General features: G+C 41.4%; 1 protein-coding gene across 3 annotated transcripts in view; it reads left to right on the top strand.

Moving 5' to 3' along the window:
- The window catches only part of LOC126543430 (A disintegrin and metalloproteinase with thrombospondin motifs like), a 51,213-nt gene that overhangs the window by 20,092 nt on the left and 10,158 nt on the right, over positions 1-20,963 (top strand). For 2 of the 3 annotated variants that reach the window (XM_072285134.1, XM_072285133.1), the window contains 5 exons: positions 4,772-4,843; positions 9,825-9,988; positions 11,728-11,777; positions 16,713-16,821; positions 18,463-18,606. In XM_072285134.1, the coding sequence (XP_072141235.1) occupies positions 4,772-4,843; positions 9,825-9,988; positions 11,728-11,777; positions 16,713-16,821; positions 18,463-18,606 (539 nt within the window). The remainder of the gene's footprint in view (positions 1-4,771; positions 4,844-9,824; positions 9,989-11,727; positions 11,778-16,712; positions 16,822-18,462; positions 18,607-20,963) is intronic. The other variant, XM_072285135.1, reaches the window with a different exon arrangement.

The following is a 20,963-nucleotide window of genomic DNA, read 5'->3' as shown; positions in this document are numbered from 1 at the left end:
AGACAGTCCTACATCCAACGACTTGATCCAGTACATAAACCTTGGACTGCGACTGGCAAGTGGTGCCTACAGAACTTCACCTATTCAAAGTTTATACGTCGAGTGTAATGAACCCTCCTTACAGCAGCGCCGAGCATTACTAACTTTTTCCTACGTACTAAGAATTCAGTCATTACCGCAACACATATGCTACAACATCCTCACACAATGAAACTCCCGCCTACACTATACAAATAAACCGAACATGATTAAACCGCTTGTCCTGCGATATGAGAAATATGTTCGGCATTATGACATTCCTGGCGAAGTCCTCCAGGTTGCCAGAAAGCCAAAGCGTTTGCCCCCGTGGCACGACTTTCAACCGTTGTGTGACTGGACATTAACACATTTAAAGAAGAAAGACACCCCACACGAACACATTACACAAGAATTCCGTGCACTTCAGGACAAATATAAAAATAACATGCAATATTACACTGATGGCTCTAAAACGAAAGAACACGTGGGTGTGGGGGTCGTAACGGGAAATTGGGAAAAAAGTATTCACTTGCCACAACACGCCTCTGTTTTTACGGCCGAAGTTTTCGCTATATGTGTTGTTGTTAAAAAGATTATCGCTGATAAGCACAAAAATGCAGTCATATACATAGATTCTTTAAGCACACTGAAGGCTCTACATCTGAAATCTGAATGTGAACCCCTTATTGGAGACATTTTAAACCTTGTGGCTTTTAACAAATATGGGAGGTCAATTCGTTTCTGCTGGGTCCCAAGCCATGTTGGGATACCGGGTAACGAAGCAGCTGATAGATGTGCATTGATGGCAGCGCACAAAGGCACTACAAACACGACACTCCCATATAATGATAGCATCCGTGCAATTAGAAAAGCCTTAACGGCAAAATGGCAACGCGAATGGGACCGTTGTGCCGCCAACAAGCTACATCCCACGAAACCCATAGTTGGCGAATGGAAGTCATGTTGTCATCAGGAGCGGTTCATCGAAGTAGTTTTATGCCGACTACGCATTGGGCATACACACCTCACACACAACTACTTACTTAGGAAAGAAGACACACCAACATGCGAGAAATGTCAACAGCCACTAACAGTTATGCACATATTACTCACATGTACGCAGACTGAAACACACAGACGAACACTTTTGCACAAATTATATCAACTACACATACCTTTACACCTTGCTCTAATTTTAGGTGATGATCCGCTAGTCCCATTATGTGACGTCCGTAAATTTCTAGAGGACACTGGATTTTTACGTAAAATATAGATTATTAACACAGCCTTCTCCTTCATAAACTGGATTTTAAAACACCTCGTGTTTGGCGCAGCATAGCCTTAGCTGCTTTTGCGCCATTGAACCCCATTTAACTAACTAACTAACTATTCCTAATTTCTTCTTCACTGCCTTCAGGCTTCGAAAGTTCTGCCAGTTCTATTCTAGCTGTAGGGTTAGAAGCTTTATACATTGGCGTTCTTTAATCAGATCTTTCGTCTCCTGCAATAGCTTATCGGTATCCTGTCTAACGAAGTTACCACCGACTTCTATTGCACACTCCTTAATGCTGCCCATAAGATTGTCATTCATAGATTCAACACTAAGATCTTCTTCCTCAGTTAAAGCCGCATATCTGTTCGGTACCTTTATCCTGAATTCCTTTATTTTCCCTCTTACCGCTGACTCATTGCTCGGTTTCTTATGTACCAGTTTTTTCCGCTCCCTCCTCAAGTCTAGGCTAATTCGAGTTCTTACCATGCTATGGTCACTGCAGCGCACTTTGCCGAGCACATCCAGGTCTTGTATGATGCCAGTGTTAGGGCAAAGCATGAGGTCTACGTCATTTCTAGTCTCGCCGTTCGGGCTCCTCCACGTCCACTTTCGGCTATCCCGCTTGCGGAAGAAGGTATTCATTATCCGCATATTATTCTGTTCCGCAAACTCTACTAATAACTCTCTCCTGCTATTCCTAGTGCCTATGCCATATTCCCCCACTGCCTTGTCTCCAGCCTTCTTCTTGCCTACCTTGGCATTGAAGTCGCCCATCAGTATACTGTATTTTGTTTTCACTTTACCCATCGCTGATTCCACGTCTTCATAGAAGCTTTCGACTTCCTGGTCATCATGACTGGATGTAGGGGCGTAGGCCTGTGCGACCTTCAATTTGTACTTCTCATTTAGTTTCACAACAAGACCTGCCACCCTCTCGTCATTGCTGTAGAGTTCATGTATGTTACCAGCTATATCCTTATTAATCAGGAATCCAACTCCTAGTTCTCTTCTCTTAGATAAGCCGCGGTAGGACAGGACGTGCCCGCTTTTTAGCACTGTATATGCTTCTTTTGTCCTCCTAACCTCAAGGAGCCTATTATATCTTATTTACTGCCCGATAATTCCTCCAATAGCACTGCTATACTCGCCTCACTAGATAACGTTCTAGCGTTAAACATTGCCAGGTTCAGATTCCAATGGTGGCCTGTCCGGACCAAGAGATTCTTAGCACCATCTGCTGCGTCACAGGTCTGACCACTGCTGTGGTCAGTTGCTTCGCAGCTGCTGGGAACTGAGGGCGGGAATTTGTTTATTGTATTCATTTAGGTGGCTCTGGCCAAGTACTGTACCAGGTGGCGAATCCGGCTCTGGTGAGGGAGTGCATTGCCGGTTCTGGTCACCGCAATCAGGCTGCACTCCAGGCCCCTGTAAGCAATTTTATCAACTCGCCGAATTTTTTTTCATCCGGTGGAAAATTCCGCGGCACCGGGATTCAAACCACGGTCCTCTTGCATGCGAGACATATGCTCTACCTCTACACCACCGCTGCAATTGTCAATTTAATTGCTACCGCAATAATACCAAACTTGGGCTAGGCAGAGGGCCGAAAGGAATGAGGATGTTTGTTGTGCTGATGGTACCGCCACGTAGCGGCTGTGGCCACTGAGATAGATCTCAAACAATAGTTGGAAAAGTGCTTTGGCTTTAAGTTTCCGCGAGGGATTTGTTTTCTCATAAATTAAAATAACAATTCGGAGCTGTCACGTCTGCTACTTGTGTGTAAGTCGTACTCTACGCATTTTCGAACGCAAATAATTTTTAAACATTCATTTGCTCCAATAGAGCAGTTGCGCTTGTAAGACGCCTAGAATAATGGATGCGTGCGTGTTCGCGTTACGTACGTCGCATGTGGTGGTGGTACTTGTCTAGCGCCCGCACAAACTTCGCTATACATGCACTTTTAATGGGTGGAATGGAGGGGATTTTTTTAAAACGTACTGGTAATTCTTGGAGATGTCAAATGTTTCTCTCCCGTTGAAAAGTATGGTATATTATACTCTTCACACAACAATGTTGCCTCAGTTTCAAGGCAGCGCTCATTGTTGTCTTGGTAACGTGTTTGGCTGCCATTTGCACTGCTTACTTACACAGAAAAATTAACAAGCGGTCCAATCAGTCTCCCTGCAGGGAATGCAGGGGTCGAATCCCTTTTCTTTATTCCTCGCTTCCAAAATTATATTTCATCCTGTTGATCAATTTGCTCTGCTGGCAATAAAAGAACATAAATTACCTTTTTTTCCTGACTCATTATTTAAGGTAAACTCTGTATATTAAATAATATCGCTTGAAAGGCGTATAGTGCAACGCAGTGCAGAGAAATAATCTACGGGACGTTTGCTCCAAGTCATCACTTCAACTGTGTTTAGGGACTATTTTCATTACTCATCATTATCATTATCAGCGCATTTTATGGCCATTGCAGGACGAAGGCCTCTCCTTGCGATCTCCATTTACCCCTGTCCTGCGCCAACCGTTTCCAACTAGCACCTACAAATTTCTTAATTTGGTCGCACCACCTAGTTTTCTTCCGTCCTCTATCGCGCTTTCCTTCTCTTGGTACCCATTCTGCCACCCTAATGGTCCAACGGTTGTCTAATCTGGTTCTCTAATTACTATTACACTATATTTCCAAGACGCCCGCAAGGTTGCTGTCTGAACCCGTTTGATATTTTAATTGCACTAAGTGAAAACCATAGAGCGCGAATAAAAGTATTGGTGGTTAGCAGTCACAAGATGGTACTAAACAAAGCATGACACGGGTAGAACACTGAAACAAGTGTCTAAGAAGCGTCGCAATCCTCGGCTGGCATATTCTAATAAAATAATAGGCAGGTAAATTTAGCATCCCTAAACGAGGCGCTGCTGTGAAACTGCTTAAAGAATGAAAGGTTAAAAAGATTCGGCAACTGTCAATCATTTGTCGGCTTACTATGCACCATTTCACCACGCCTTACACGAACTACTTTTAAGCTATGTAATTCTACCCACTGATAAAATGTTTCGTCGTAGCAAGCCAGCAATATATGTTTTCAAGTGTTCCCGAGGATGGCGTTATTGTAATAAAACGCTTATAACCTCTAACGCAAATAAAAGTAAAAGTATGCATATCTAAGTTGTCTATGTAAACCACTGGGAAGTGTGCATGCTAAACGAACCTAAATATTTTAGGCTGTCATAGCTATCCTCTCTAAATAGGTAAGATTGTCAGATGATCAAAATACTGGAAATTTTCATGAATCACTTCGTTGTGTCTAAATGTGTAAAAGCTTATGTCTGCAGATAAATTCTACGTAGGAACGCTCAAAAATTGGCATTTTTAAAGCCACCTTTAGCTGGCCGGTCAATTCTCGGCAATTCAATATTTCAAATTATGTATGAACGCTAATTATGGTTTACTTGTTGATCTTCGATTTGTTCAAGGTGGCATTGCGATATAGCGATATGGAATGTCCGAAAATGCAGTTTCAACTCAACACCGTCTTTGTGGTTGAGGTAAGCAATTTTAGTACCATTACAAATACAACACACCACAATTTCTCTGTTGCGATGTTGTCTCTGAGCACTTTGAATGTCTTCAACTCATTGACTTTCCACGAACGTGATTGCATGAGCGACACTGCTCCTTTATTTATTTATTATTATTTATTTCATAATACTGTGAGCCTTTCTCAGGCTCTGAGGGGAGTGGAATGAAGAATAGGTAGAACAACAATTTTGGTATTCCGCAACATGAATTAAAAGACACATAGCTTACATAAATAAACGAATCAAAAGTGTGCAGAGCTCTACAATAATTCAATACATGGGCCCTATAACATAAGTCTATTCCAATATGTTTTATTTCCGAGCTCGTGACGTCAAACTTCCGTAACCGCCGACGCAATCATTGGGCGGTCACCCGCAGGGTTGTCTGAACAGACTAATCAAACGCTCTCCTCGTTCATAGGATGTCAGTTTTGTTTGCTTGAAAAACGAATAGCATTGCCTACACTTAGGAGCTTGTCTTATCTAAGTGGCTGACAAGAGTCGTGGAGCACGCGCCAGTGGAGAGGTTTTCGATGCGGCCGAGCCATTGCACTGAAAATCGATAACCCGATGAAAAGGGCGGTACCGGCGTGGGCGCTTGGTCCACTTTCCCTTATTTAGCTTGCGTTGGCTGGTCAAAAATCGTGGCGACACGCAATGGAAGCTTTAGAATGACGCTAAAACGGATCCTCAACAAACAAAAGTTGGCACAACAAGGTTGTAACCGCACCGAAAGTGCTCGAAAACGTTACACGGCCACGCAAAAAGTTTTGTTATACGCAAATAAACCCATGCTCTCCGGCAGGTGCAAGTAGCCAGTGCCTGAGCGATCGGAGGCAGCCATGTTTTATTCCATTCGGAACGGGGCAGCCTGCGGCTATTCAGAAGAAAATTGAGTTTTGTTCGGCGTATTAATGCATCTCTGATGCCTACACGTCTCTTTGACGCGGTAAGGTTTTGCGGTGTTCTGACGTCGCGTGACAGGCAGATGAAGTGGGTGCAGCCTGAAAACTTTTCACCAATAGCCGAGGGCTAATGGAGAAAACGCGTCGAATCAGAAATAACTATTTTTCTTTTGTTCGGACAAATCATGCATAATCAGTGTGTACACGTTATACTATATGGGGAGCTATCGTGGTTTTCGAAACGTCGCGTGATAGACTGGGATAGTGGGGGTGGTCCAAAAACGTTTTTTACCAATCGCAGAGGGCTGATTGCAGAGTTAGAATAGAAAAGGTTGGAATAAATTTACGTTATAGCACCCTACTACTCATAATCAAGATATGGCTACAAAGAGACTTTCAAAAGGGACTGCTCTTCAAAGAAATATTCAATATTCGCAACAAAAGCATCAAGTGACACATCATTCATAATATGGGGAGGCAGGTTATTCCACAGTTCCAGGTATCGAGGGAAAAAATGAAAATTTATATAAGTCACATCTAGCAGCAAATGGTCGTACGCACATGTGGTTGATTTTTTTGGAGCGGTGGTGAAATGGCTTTAGGTACGCATATTTATTTATGCTGATGCATTCATGATATAACAGAAAAAAAAAATTCATACATGCAGTCAGTCGTCGGCATTGGAACGTCGAGATGCTACCCCTTTTACGGAGAAGTGTCATGCTATCGTAGCGGGAGTAACGGGAATAAATAAAACGGAGTGCTAGGCTTTGAATTCTTTCAAGTTCCGTTTTCGGACAAGATTGATAGGGGTCCCAAACTATGGCGCTGTAATCAAGAAAGTGTCTTACTAGAGTTTTATAGCCGTTTAGTTTTACATGCGGGGGTGCAGCTGACAATTCTCGTCGGATGAAACCAAGTTGTCGGTATGCTTTTGTACATATGTTATCTATGTGGGATTCTCAACTCAATTTTTCAGTAAATGTTGCCCCCAAGTTTTTACTTCATTATTATGCGTCGCAGCAGATCCTGATAAAACGTAAGTGAAATAGATGGGCGTTTTTACCTTATTATTGTCACAGATGATGTTTTGCTGACATTTATTTTCATATCCCAAGTCTTACACAAAGAATCAATGTTAGTCAGTGTTAAGTGCAAATTATTTTGGTCATCTTGTGAACGAACCGCAATGTACACAACGCAGTCATCTGTAAACAATCTCAGTACAACATATGGAGTGACACAGAAGAATATGTCATTTATAGAGATTAAGAAAAGTGTAGGTCCTAATACTGATCCCTGTGGAACACCAGAGCAAACGTCTAGGCTATTGGATTTGGCATTTTTTATTTCGACGTAATGAGTACGGGCTCAGCGGTAAGCTGCAATACTGGGAACTATGTTTTAATTATTACCAATAATATTAAACTACTCAACTAGTTTACGATATGCACAGAATCAAAGGCCTTTGCAAAGTCAACGAACACTGCATCCACGTGCAAACCAGAGTTAATAGCAGCCGCGAATTCATGTGTAATTTCAAGTAATTGCGTCACTGTTGATAGTCCTTTCCTAAACCCATGCTGGTTTCCATATAAAAGTTTGTTGCTTTCCAGGTAGGTTATGCCTGCTTTGTAAATTATGTGCTCCATTAACTTGCAGAAAGAACTGGTTAGTGATCTCGGCCTATAAATACTTACTAAGAGCATATTCCCATTTTTTTTTATTGGCGGGACCACTTTCGCACAAAGCCAGTCGGTTAGCACGGATGCTGTTTCTGTGAATAAGGGGAACATTTTTGAAGAAGGGGAGACAGTTGGTGCGCGTACCGCTTTAGAAAAGCATTGCGTAATCCGTCGGGCCCAGGCGATTCTTTTTATCAAGCAGTAGCAGTAAGTTAAGAATGCCGCATTCTATTGGGACAAGGTCAGCATGCGGGAACTCTGTTCCGTTTGATGGAATTCTGAGGCAGCATGCGTGAACACAGACTGGAAACAGTGATTAAAGGCGTTCGCGATACAGTTTGGGTCATCTCTAATGGCTCCGTCTATTTCCATTTGGTTGATCGAAGCCTCCGGTTTCCTGGTAATGCCAGAAATTTCTTGGCTCGTGTGTCATAAAATTGGTCAGTGTATTTGGGATGAAATAGCTTCTTGATGAAAAAATTTCTGCTCTGAGCATTTGCGAAAGCTTATTTATAGCATCAACGTTGTTTTTTTTACGCATTCGTTGTAGTCTTCTTTTGAGGTGGATAATGCTGCGTGTAATCCAAGGTGTATTCCTATTTACTCGCTTTTTTACTGTTGGGATAAATATTTCTTCATAGTACGCTAGTATTCGTTTTAACTTCAAACATAAGTCATTCACATTTTCAAATCCTGACTTTAAAAGACTTATCTATCTAGCATTATTTCAATGTAATCAATAACACTGATATCATCTGCCCTGCTGTAATCCTTGACAGATATACGAGATATATTGGTGATTTGGTTCGGACTGAACCAGAAGCTAAATCTGTGCGTAAGTACAAGAGATGAGAACGTCAAGTTAGAAGAGAAAATGAGAGAGATATTTTATGCGACTTATATGAAAATAATGCAATACGGGACCATGACTAATAGAACAGACATGTTTTACAATTGTGCAAGCCAGAATCTCTCAGGTAGGATCCAGCGTTTCGACGAGCACACATATACCCATACAATGTTCCCATGTCGAAACGTTCGCCCTAGTCTTGTTCAGCCATGGTTGATCGATTGAAGTCCCAGTTCTTTCACAAATCGCTGTCTGAATTTATTTGGGTTAAAAATAGCCAAGGGTATTTCAAAGAGCAAGTGCGTTTAGTTTAGCGAGTTTACCCCTAAATATACTAGGTAGTAGATTTAATTTCCGGCCAAACACTTACACACTACCCATTGACTGTGGGCTGAGGTCTGTTTCTCATTCCAATTCCAGTAGTGTCCCCTGGGTGCAACTGTTAGTTTTTGTTGACTCACCTACGCCTATTCACTTTCCTGAATGGTGGTAGCTTCCTCCGTTTCTACGCTTGCTACTCATTTACTCGCGGGACAGCGATGCCTTTAAAGAAGTGTACGTTTTCTAAATATGTAATCTCATTACTAATGCTTCACCTAATGTGTCTCCTGTGTGGATACTGTTGCACATTGTGAAAATGAATTTCCTATGTTTTATGTTAGCACTCATGACGAAGGTGATGAGGTGTTTGCAGCTTATTATCTGGTATTTGTTGCGAAATGTAGCAGCCATGCTATCTCAGCTTCACTGTGCATATGCACGGTTCCTTAAGGCCTTAGAATTATGCTCCTTAAGGTAACCTACTCCTGGCATCAGGTTATTATATTTTAGGCTTGTTTGCGGTGGGATTGTTGCTGCGCTTCTTAGAAATATGTTTGCTAAGTACATTTTAGCACTTTCTTGGTGATATAGTACCCGAGTGGATGTGTATTGCATGTTACTAATGAGAAGATAACGCAGGTATTTATTTTACTGTGTGTCACCCCACTTTCGTTGTCGTTTCTATGCGAAACTTCAGTTTTTTTTCAACTTATTCCGCAAGCGGCACCAATTCTCTACCAATTGGGTATAAATAGCTGTCTTGCGCCTACGCCTATAAAACGTTGATGAAGGCTGGTCTCAAACTGAGGCATACAAGTATAGTGCCAAAAGGGCGCTCTATAGGAAAGTGCGATTTAAATCAAAAAGTCGTAGCAAGAAAATATACATATACAACCCATATGTTGAAAACTATATGAACCGGAACTTTCGTAAAGCAGTCAAATAACCTATATGCACCTAAATGCATTACGTACAATTCCATTTGTTTTCATGCTATGCAACGCGTTATTTTTTGCTTTGTTTATGCAGAGCCTGTAGGGTAGCATTTCTCTTCAGAGTTGATTATACCATCCACACTCTGATCACAATAGTGAGTGCGCTGAAAGTAGTTTGATACCGCAAAATGACGAGGATGTCGGAGCCTGCCTCCATTACAGCTAACCTGAATGATCTTTGTGTTATTCAAGGACAAATTTGTTTTTGGAAACGAGGTTTGCGATAACCGCACCAATGTATCTGAGGAGAACATCCCTGTGTGTGGCTTTGATGCTGAAGAGACACTAAACAAGACCACGGCTTATGTGAATATATGTACCACTGAATATTGCGACATTGTTTTTCACCTGACGAGGTATGTGCGTCTTTAGGACCATTTTAGTATCTTTTTTTTTTCAATTTCACAACGGGTTATTTTCTTACATGATTCGCCTGTGCTACTTGAGAAGGTTTTATTGATAAAACTGTTGGCTTCCAGGCGGTTATTATAATCCTCGATGTTTGACGGATTTGGGAAGACCGAAGATATCTATAATGGCATAAATTCGCTTGAGCTTCCTACACTTCTCTTTTATAAAATATATCAGTGGCGAACAATCAATTATAAGATAAAAAACGCTTTCTTTCCAAATCCGTGACCTGACTTCTAGTTCAGCAAAATTACATGATGTGGAGGCAGTGCAACAATTATAATTGCAAACTGACAGCCCCGCTTTGTAGTTTCTGTAACTTGCAGAAACCCTGTCCGCCTCCCCTGCCCGTGGCGTTGTACACTAGACTAGTTTTTTTTTTCTTTCGGGAAGTTGGATAATGCTATTTTGTTTAATAAATGGTAGACAGTCTCTCCTTTACAGGCAGCCGCCACCCACAACAACCCCACGTCATGTCATGCTACGAACCTGTTAAAAGCAACCCGCCCAAGATGACAAGGCCACTTTTGACGAAAATAGGTCCTCTAATGAAAACGTCAGCCTGCCTTTCTAAGGGACCTCATCCCAGTTTAAAACATTTACAACACCGTATTCTCATTAATAATATTTCATACTATTGCTTAAAAAAACAACAAACATCTAAAACTGCATGTTTTGACTCATATACTGTAGACCCTAGCGCTACGAATCGAAGCCTCCAGAGTTTCGCAGTGTTCAAGATTTCCGACACTAGCTCTACGCAGTTGTGGCTGGGTGCCACCTGATGATACGCTTAAGATGGCGCACACGTGCGGCGAAATATGAGGAAGGAAACACGGAACAGAGGAACAGTATACCAAAAGTAGAACTGCAAGCGGGCCGGGAGCACTGTTTTGATGTTGGAAAGCTGGGAAATCAAGAGTTGACAAAAACTCGTCTGGTCGGGATTGCTCATAGTCACGGGTAATACGGACACCGACCAATACCATTCAAAGAAAAGAAACCAAGACGTTTCGGCTCCCATACGTGGGCCTTGTTCACAATGAAAGTGAACAAGGGCCCCGTATGTTCACTTTCATTGTGTACAAGGCCCCCGTATGGGAGCCGAAATGTCTTGGTTTCTTTTTTTTAAATGGTATTGGTCGGCGTCCGTTTTATCGTTGGATAGCTGTGTTTGGCTGGCATGTGGGTTCTTGCTTTATGTGCGTGCACTTTAAAGTAGATAGAGTTAGTTAATAGGGAATATTACATGAAATAAAATAATTACCCCTTATACTGAAAATCCAGACGGCTGGTCGCATGCAAGACTTTATTACAGCCTTCTATGCAGTTTATGGCAGGTTTTCTTTATTTAATTTTTTACGCTTCTAGTTTCACATACGTTAGTACAAGGTGAATGAATTTCGCCCATATTTACCGAGATACACCATATTTACCAGGCAAGACTACGATTGTCATGCCTTTAAGAGACGTGTATGAGTGACGTGGTTCCCAATGCGTGTTAACTGTTTCGATCTTACTACTTCCATTAGCTGTTAGGTCAGAACTACGCATTAAATTTTTTTTTTACAGTTTCAGTGCATGAGCTAATATTACCTGTCGCTTTCCATCACACTTTGCGCAATAGATATCTAGAGATTGTATTCGGCGTTAACTTATATCGGAAATATATCGTGTTTTACAGAGAAGACCTTACGTATTACATTAACGGCACTTTTACGGCTGAGATCGATGGTGAGCACGAATACTTTCTATTCCATTTTCATTACTACCACCATTAAAAGCACTTTGAACTCATACTTCTCCCTCCTCCCAATAGTAACCTCCACTTTGCATACATCTGAGAAGTTCATTGCCATGAGAAAACCTATGCTGGGGTGACTATACACTGCAGTAAAGTCGTCGCGTGCCCTTGACGATGTCTTGTTGGGAGCGTTCTTCAGCCTTTCCACAGAACTTCTCATACTTCAGTTTCAGTTTATTTCTTTAAGAAGGATACATACATGTTTACATAAGTATACAGAAGGAGGTCCCAGAGCATGTGGCTGAAAGGGGACCTCCTGTTAGAAAATATATACATTAAAGGAAATACAAGGCATAAAACAGCAATACAATAGTCACTATGAGGAAGATTATTCAAAGTATATGTACAAACTGTAAAGTAATATAAAAATAGCTAGTCGTACAATTAAAACAGTAGTTTAAGGCATTCGCAACAGAACAAACCAAAATACTTATAAAGGCTATAAATGAGAGAAAAAAAACTAAAGAAAAAAGAGGAAAAAAACGGCAAGGAAATGTCCTATTTCTCAAAATTGCCAAGTTCCTTCTTAATTCAGGTTTGTAATAGGCAGGTTGGTAACGCGACAATGTGATAGAAAGCTATACAAAAATAACTGCAGCTCATTGTATGAAATACTACATTCGCCTAATCAATTATTTTAGAGAACCGCACCCGTGAACTTTTCGACCTCCCGACAAATATTTTCCGACGGAGACGATTATGGTAGGCAGGAAAATGCATACATATAGATGTACCGATCTTCTAAGGAATGCATCAAAAGGAAGCCACCAGTTAGAGAAACACGTAATGTTTACCGCTTATATTTCAGAAAACACGTGGGCGGTAGGTGCTACATGTTCCTTTGCAGATGGTGACAGAATAGGGAGCACAAATATTCCGGTATGCAGGTACCGATTTGTTAGGAGGCACTACTTTAACTCCACAGTGTTCATAAAACGCGGTAAACACGATGACGACAGGAACACATACGACAGCACGAGCACTTAACGACAATGTTCGAGGCTGGTAGGTGCATATGACTATGAGGTTAATGCAGGAGATGGCAAGGTCGAATGTAGTCGGTGATGAGATGATAAAGCCTATCGTAGGAAGAAATTAACAATTCCTTGATTTGGCGGAGTTCATTCTCCTTGACAGTGTTCATAAAACTCGCTAAAGACGAAGACGACACGAACACATACGACAGGGCGGGCGCTTGTAGATGGCCCCCCGTCTTCGTCTTTAGTGTGTTTTATGAACACTGTCAAGGTCAACGAACTCAACAAAATCAAGGTATTCTTAATTGAGCTACTGTGGCGCTGTCTTCCTTTAGTTACGTCCAAAATACATATATCCTATTTCAAAGATATATGACAAATTTAAACCAGTACAATACATAAATGCTAGCGCTAGCAACATATTTACAAAGTCGTTAAAAGAGGCTCATCGTCCTCTGACTCAATTAAATCCTATCAGCACACCTGCTGTAGTTAGAGTTGTCATTTTTTCATGCATATGGCCTAAACGTCTAATGTGACCAATTATTCACTTTGAAGTAAGAAAATTTATTTTGGTGCCCTACGCACATTCTTTATGGCGACTCATTATGTTCACACAGCATTCTTTTTTATCACTAACTGCCATCTATCAAATGGGTTACACCGCCGGTTTCTATATTTTTTTCACAACAACCACAATATTATCTTCTACGGGCGTATCATTGAGTAATAATATTGCGCTAGTGTTAGTGTTTTTTACGTGTAATTCTTCGCAAATACATAAAATCTTCTGACAAAATATGATTTCGTTTTCACGTTATCATCCAAAGAGGAAGGCATTTTCCATCTCGTATCTTTCGATAGTATGATTGTTACGTTGATTGCCATCTATTATACTTTTTATTCTCGTGGGGAACACTTACCGTCTACATCTAAATCATGTTGAATGCCTTCAAAATGAAGCATTAAAGCTTATGATCTTCAACAGCTTCCGTTTTAATTTTGCACCCATTACCAATAACTCGGTATTCTACCTCTTACGCATCTATTTCAGCATAACCTATCCATCACTGTGGTTTTTCCAATTCATTGCGACATAATTATTACCAACGTGTCCATTAATAATGTTGTTAACACAAATAACACAAGATTTTCTGAGAACAATAGCCTTCCCTTACCAGAGATAAATCTCATTATGGTAATTTTGCGCAGTTCGTTTGGCGTCGCGCTTTAGAATTCTCTCCCAACAAACATTAGCCATCAATTTCAGTTTAGTCTTTAAAACACATTTAAAATGTAAGGTATTAGAATCGCTGTCTTGTGTATAAATTCACTTTACATGTGCCCGTTCCTTTATGTTGTTTTGGTTAGCTTATACATGGTTTCCTTCTTTCTGTTAACTTAGAAATATCGTTACTTTTGTGTCTCTATAATTACTACTTTTACATTCCCTGCTTTTCAATTATTATTGCTGTAAATTTATTTCGTATTTTACACATAGTTCTAATATGCTGTGTTTATACAGCGTGTCCCCGCTAACTTTAGCCAGAGTTTTAAAAAAATTCCATGCCACGTAGCTTGACAGAACAAAGCTAAGGTTATTTGCCGTCGCTTGGAGATACTCAAACTGTGTTTTTTCATTCTACCTAATTAGTTAATTGGTCATAATTAATAATTCTTGTTCTCAAATATTTTCATTAGGTTGAACGTGTCAATGAGTAAATTGTAGAGAGACCTGAAAAACTACCAATGCAGCTTTCCGTTGCTCAATACGTGCCGCATAAAAGTGTTTTCCCGAGCGTGAAAGAGGCCCCCGAATGAATGTAAGATTGTCGCGTGACTAGCAGCTCATTTTCATTTTCATTTCATTTTATTTGTGCCCATTTACAAGCAAATGGAGGGGGCCAAGGTAAAAGCTGCTTTTTGGCAGCTTGAGTGGTCCCTGGCCCCCTCTACATATTGGCAGACCGGTGGCAAAGAACACTTTCAGAAATGAAAAAAGTAAAGAACAGTGGGTTACATCAAATAAATTACATTTCTTTCATTGAATGCATATGGTTTTACGGAATCATGGCGATTTAAATGGTAGTTTTCACCAGACAGATGAGCTCCGATGGTGTCAAGGCATGGATGTCAATGCCGGCTTCTAGGTAAGAATTTATTAGCCGTGGCAAGGTATTTGCGACCATTTGATGGCCGTAATTTGTCCTCGAGAAGGGTATGAGCCATTTTTCATGGCTGCGCGTCTCATATGTGGGTCAGAGGCTCATTGTGTGTATGCACTGGTATCTTTCACGCTCGGAAAAATTTTTTTATGTAGCGCGTATTGAGCAACAGAAAGCTGTATCGGAAGTTTTTTGCGTCGCTCTACAATTTTACATTCACATTTTTATTCTAACTATAATATTTCAGCAGCTCAATAAATAATTAGGACTAATTATTCAGTTAGGCGGAATGAAAAACAGTAGTTTGAGTATGTCCAAACGACGGCAAACAACTTTACCTATGTTCTGTCAAGCTACGTGCATTTGCGTATTTTTTTTCTCTGGCTAATATTACCTGGGACACCCTGTACATGTTTTTTATGTTTTTAATTGAGAAAAATCATTATTTTCTATTTTTGTAATCACTACTTTTTCAATGAATGTTTTTCAGTTATGATTGCTGATAATTTGTCTTGTGTTTTTTGCATACACTTCATATATATCTCACCCGCTTCACGTATTTTATGTATTCTTTCTGACACATTGTTGTGATTTTGTTATTTCTACGTGATATAATGGGCAACTTATACTTTTCATAATAACTATGTACACAGCAATAAGAGCAGGTCCGCAGATTTTACTCTTGGGCCTCCTTGCTATAGGAGTAATCCTTTACTTTACTTGAAAGAATAATAACAAAGATTACACTGCTAATGTACACTGAAAATTAATAGTGAAATATACCTGACTACGAATAAGGCGGCTAAAGCTTTATTGATTTTCGCGATATGTAGCCTAACTACAATGTTGAATCCGGGAATGACGCGTTTAAATAGATGTAAGAGAAACGTGTATTACCTTCCATGGTTCCTTAGTTAATATGGTGTTGGGCTGCTAAGCACAAGGTCGCGGAATCGAATCCCAACCACGGCGGCTGCATGTTTATGGGGGCGAAATTACGCAAACATCCGTGTACTCAGATTTAAGCGCATCGTAAAGACGCCAAATGGTCCAAATTTGCGGAGTCCCCCATTACAGCGTCTCTCATAATCTCATCGTGGTTTTGGCATGTAAAACCCCATAATTTAATATTAGAAATATGTATCCAATTTAAATTTATCCACAGATAAGAACAATTTTGCTGTGGCAGCCTGGCTGGCGTTGTTTTCATGCTCCTAAGTTACAACAGGTCAATATTTTCCACTGTCGAAAGCTACGGTGTTCCACAAGTAAGAGTGAGGGCAAGTTGGACTAAAAATCGTGACTGAAGTGCACAGTTAGCTAGATAGCGCACTAGAGCTGAACTGATGCGTATCACATTTGTGTGCATTAGGCGTCAGGCACAGCTTTACGTAAATATAAAGTTTTAAAGCTAGCCCTTCATTTAAATATGGTGGAATACAGTGGAAAATTTCGTGGTTTGTTAGTACCTCAGTAATTTAATTCAAAATTAATTTTTCAGTATTATTTACGAACATGTATCACAATGAGTATAATTAAGCTCTCATAAAAAGCATATGTATTCACGGAAACTCTCGAATGCAGCCTTGGTTTTTGTAGATGTTCACGCCTAATTTGCCTTCAACCGTAATCACTCCCATTTAGTCGTATTTCTTCTGGCACGAGCTATTGCAACAAATTTTTCGCGAATTCATTGAAATATTTCATGCAAATACTCTTTCAGGTATGGCTGAAAGAGCGGGAGTGTGCACAGAGGATAAATTTGCTATTGGAGAAGACAAACCGCCTACATATAGCGGACTTCTAACGATGGCGCATGAAATTGGACATTTGTAAGCAAATCCCAGAAATCCAACATTCGTAAAATTTTCATTTGCTGAAACTTTACGATGAAAGTTAATATTTTCAACTTCGCACATTCATTCAAAGAAGGATCAATAATATTGCCCCACCTTATCCGCCGCACATATCAGTGAATGTTTCTAGCGCATGAATGCATCAAACATATAGCCACTGCATACTCCATAGCCAAGGGATAGTAATGAAGCTGGCCCTCACAAACGAACGTCACATGATGCAAAAGCCTGTGAGATGAAGGCGGAACCTAAATGTGAAATTGAACGTCAAGAAATAAAAAGAACGGTCTGGACAGACAAGCAATATTTATGATGTGTAAATGCGAGATGATGACTTGTCGCTGAGTGTGTCTCTGAGTTACACTTTTCCGCGCTATGACTTTTCCGAGCGGCAGCGTGTTGTTGACACTGCATTTATTCATTATATTCGTAGGCGAATTCCACCTCATACTCTGGGGGGATGTCATAGCCGTTGTGCAACGCGTACCTGAAGCGCCTTGCATCTCATTTGTCGTCGACACGATGAGCTCCGGCGACGGCACCTCCGGGTACAAGTAGATCGACAAAAGCATGGCCTTGTGAACGGAGTAGTATGCCGATGCATACCTTACTTTGTGCACTTTGCGTGGCATGTTTTCGAACGCCAAGTCAATTTTGATGCTTCGCGAAGTGGTGAGTGTTTCTATTGGGGAGGCGAGTCTTAAGTTGAGATCGGCTAGCATCGCGCCAACGAACCTTGGCATTGAACGTGTGCTGTAATTGAAGTCTCCTGCAACGAGCATACACCTGCCGCAGCGTAGAGACGAAGCGTATTCCTGTACACGAACTATGTCGCGTCTGTTTGATACAAGTTTAGCGCCACGTATGCGCACACAAGCACGAGTTCTGTTTCGACGAACTCCGCGGCGCACGTCTCTGTCCGCATCGAAGCGCTCTCAGGGCTGTATGGGTCGTAGTTAAAGTGCTGTCTTGGCGTATGTGGCGACGCTGGCGGCAACGTTGGGTTGCTGCGCGACGCACACGAACGAGCATCCCATGAGCTGTCTCTTGTCATCCAACCCCATCCATTTCTCCGTGGTATGCGGCCACTGTTGACGTTGGCATCGGCGCCATGTCCTCCATGTTTTTGGGTAGAGAACGAACGTTGAGGCATGCGACTAGGCATGCTGACCAATCTGCCATGCGATTGCACTGCGCAGTGAACGTGTCGAGCCAATGATCGTTGATGGTCCTGAACTCGCCCGTCTGGGTGCTATCGGTTCTGCTTTCCATGATAGAATGTGATGTCTCTACTCTTGCTTGTAATGAGGAGCACCTGAACGCTTGTGACCGGCTCAAGGCGACATACACACACTTCTCTGAGTGATTCTTTGTGTACTCCGTGATCATACTAATAATGAGCAAGCACGATCTCGAAATTATACTGTAGAAACTACGCTAGCTGTAATAGGGGTTACGCATCAATGCATTCTAATGCATGAGTAAATGTAGCACGCGCATTTTATTACCTCACGCATACCCTAGTGCTCGTACACACTCTGCAGCATGAACAAGTCGTACGTACCCCTTGTGATTGCGTTCCTTATATTGCCTAACCAATTAAAAAATATTTTACAGACTAGGCAGTGATCATGATGGATGTACAGGTGCCGAGGACTGTCCTCCGGAATACGGAAACCTAATGAGCAGCATTGACAGAGGCATGCAAAACAAGTCGAGGCTTTCAAATTGCAGTAAAGTGCAGATACGTCGTTTAATCACGTAAGAAAACAAATTTTTGCAGTCAAAGTTAACATCATAATGTAAATGCGATAATGTATGCGTGTTTACTTTAAAATAAAATCATTGCACAACAAACTGGCAAGGCAATTTAAGTTTAATGAATAATGGCATTATGTGTTGTGTTTCCTGACAACAATCATTTCAAGCAAATTTTTCAGAGTATCCTTTTAGACTTCCATAACATCAAAATATCAGTCGCTCACGGTGGTCAGTGAGGCATCTTCGGGCAAAAGGAGCCGAATACACAGAGCTCTTCATTCATAAGTGCTCATTGCTATTGTCCAGCTGTCTTAATATGTCGAGCATCATTATAATACGAATACTCAATAATGATATGAGCCGGAGTTTGTTAATGTGAAAACTTTTGTTCTTGCGCGATCTACTCCATATGGCACATCCGCGTTTGCTAAAATTCCGTCAGAACTCTTCATACAATGAATGTCGACGGTAATCTGATTAGCATTGAAGCGATGCAGCCGCACCTCAGTACCAATGCCAAAACGTTAGAGCCAGGTTCCTCGCGGTTTCAGCTTCACACACTGTGCCATCTCGCGGTGCCTCCACAAAGTTCACACAAAGCGCGGCTTTAATTAAGTCGAACAGCGGAGAAATTTGAATTGAAGGTTCTTTTTTTCATTGAATAGTGGAACAGACGCAGTGACACATACGAATTTCCCAAGTTCGCAGCAAAGAAGTTCACTCAAGAGCGGCATATACCTTGGGCCACGTACCAAGTGACCCAAGTCGGCGTCTTCTTCTTTGAAAAGCGGCACAGATAAAGTGGCGCATACCGAATGCTCCATGTTGGCATCAGAAGGGTTCATTCAGGCTGTGTGACGGTTAGTTGGAAACCCTGTTGCTTCAGCCCACGAGCCCGATACGCTACTCATTAGAGTATGCGCTACCTACCTACCTACCTACCTACATAGATAGATAGATAGATAGATAGATAGATAGATAGATAGATAGATAGATAGATAGATAGATAGATGGATAGATAGATAGATGGATAGATGGATAGATAGATAGATAGATAGATAGATAGATAGATAGATAGATAGATAGATAGATAGATAGATAGATAGATAGATAGATAGATAGATAGATAGATAGATAGATAGATAGATAGATAGCCACCGGAAACTGGTTGAAGTACCCTAAGAATGCTAATCGCATTAAAATGCATTGCCACTCTTGGCATCCGTCTGGCTTGGTAAAACGGCCAGTTAGAGCCACTGCTTAGCTCTGGCGTCGTACAATCATCGTCAGTGCGGCTGAAGTGACGAGGAAGATATCTAGGGCTATTTACGTAGGGGAGTCGGCGAATGATCCTTTGATGCCCCATGTTTTGGTGTGCTCGAAGTATTCACACCGCTAGGTAATGTCGTCGACCATACAGCAATTATCGCACATGAGCAAAGTGAATGAGATGCCCAAAGGTGTCAGATTCTGGCTTGTGCGTCTCATCATTACGGTATCGCACTAGCACATTCTCGTTATCCGGATATTTTTTTTAACTCGGGCTATGTTTTGGCTACAAATTCATAACCAGCAGGCAATGAGCGCGTCACAGTACATTGAAGTACAGGTTTATGAATTCCCATGTGCATCCTATTAAACTTAGGATACTCAAAACGCGTATCAGGGTTGCCACCATGACTCTCGGGTTCCAGTAACTGTGATTTCCCACCCGTTCATAACGCAAATGTGAGCATTGCATGCAATTTCGTCGGCCCTCTTGAGTGTTCAGATGTCCGAGCTGAGGCTGGTGCCGGCTGGCCTGTCGCAGATGTGACACCATATTAACCATAACTTGTGAAGTTCGTTGTCTGTCGAACTTATTCTGCCCTTACACCAAGTGGTAGACGGACGCCACACAGACGAAATTTAGGATGCGCATACACGCACTGTTTCTGGTATTGGGTTAACCAAGTTAGTGGTAGTAGTAGTGGCATCTTTCGGACTTGCACACACTAAATCTTGGCGATCAGCAAACCATTCGGCTTGTAGGGCCAATGTGAAAAATAGGAGTGTTTCTAAACCTTGTAGTATCGGGTTTGTCTGGAAGTGACGCTGCCCCAGCGCCATTTTTTTCCTTCAGATATTATCAGATCAACACAACGGTTTATTTTCGGTTATGCAGAAGAAAAAAATCGCACAGGTAAAAGTAGATCTAGTCTTAGTATCGCTACCAAATTGCTATACTCGTGTTTTAATTTCCACGTAGTTTTGTTATGACACAGCCGCTTCCGTTATTGCACCACCGTAGCTAGGTAACAAAATATTTTATAGACATATGACAGATGGCAGAAACACGCAAAACTTCTTGCTCTGCG

The sequence above is a fragment of the Dermacentor andersoni genome, chromosome 10 (assembly GCF_023375885.2).
Source record: "Dermacentor andersoni chromosome 10, qqDerAnde1_hic_scaffold, whole genome shotgun sequence".
Taxonomy (NCBI): domain Eukaryota; kingdom Metazoa; phylum Arthropoda; class Arachnida; order Ixodida; family Ixodidae; genus Dermacentor; species Dermacentor andersoni.
This window is presented reverse-complemented; position numbering and strand designations above follow the sequence as displayed.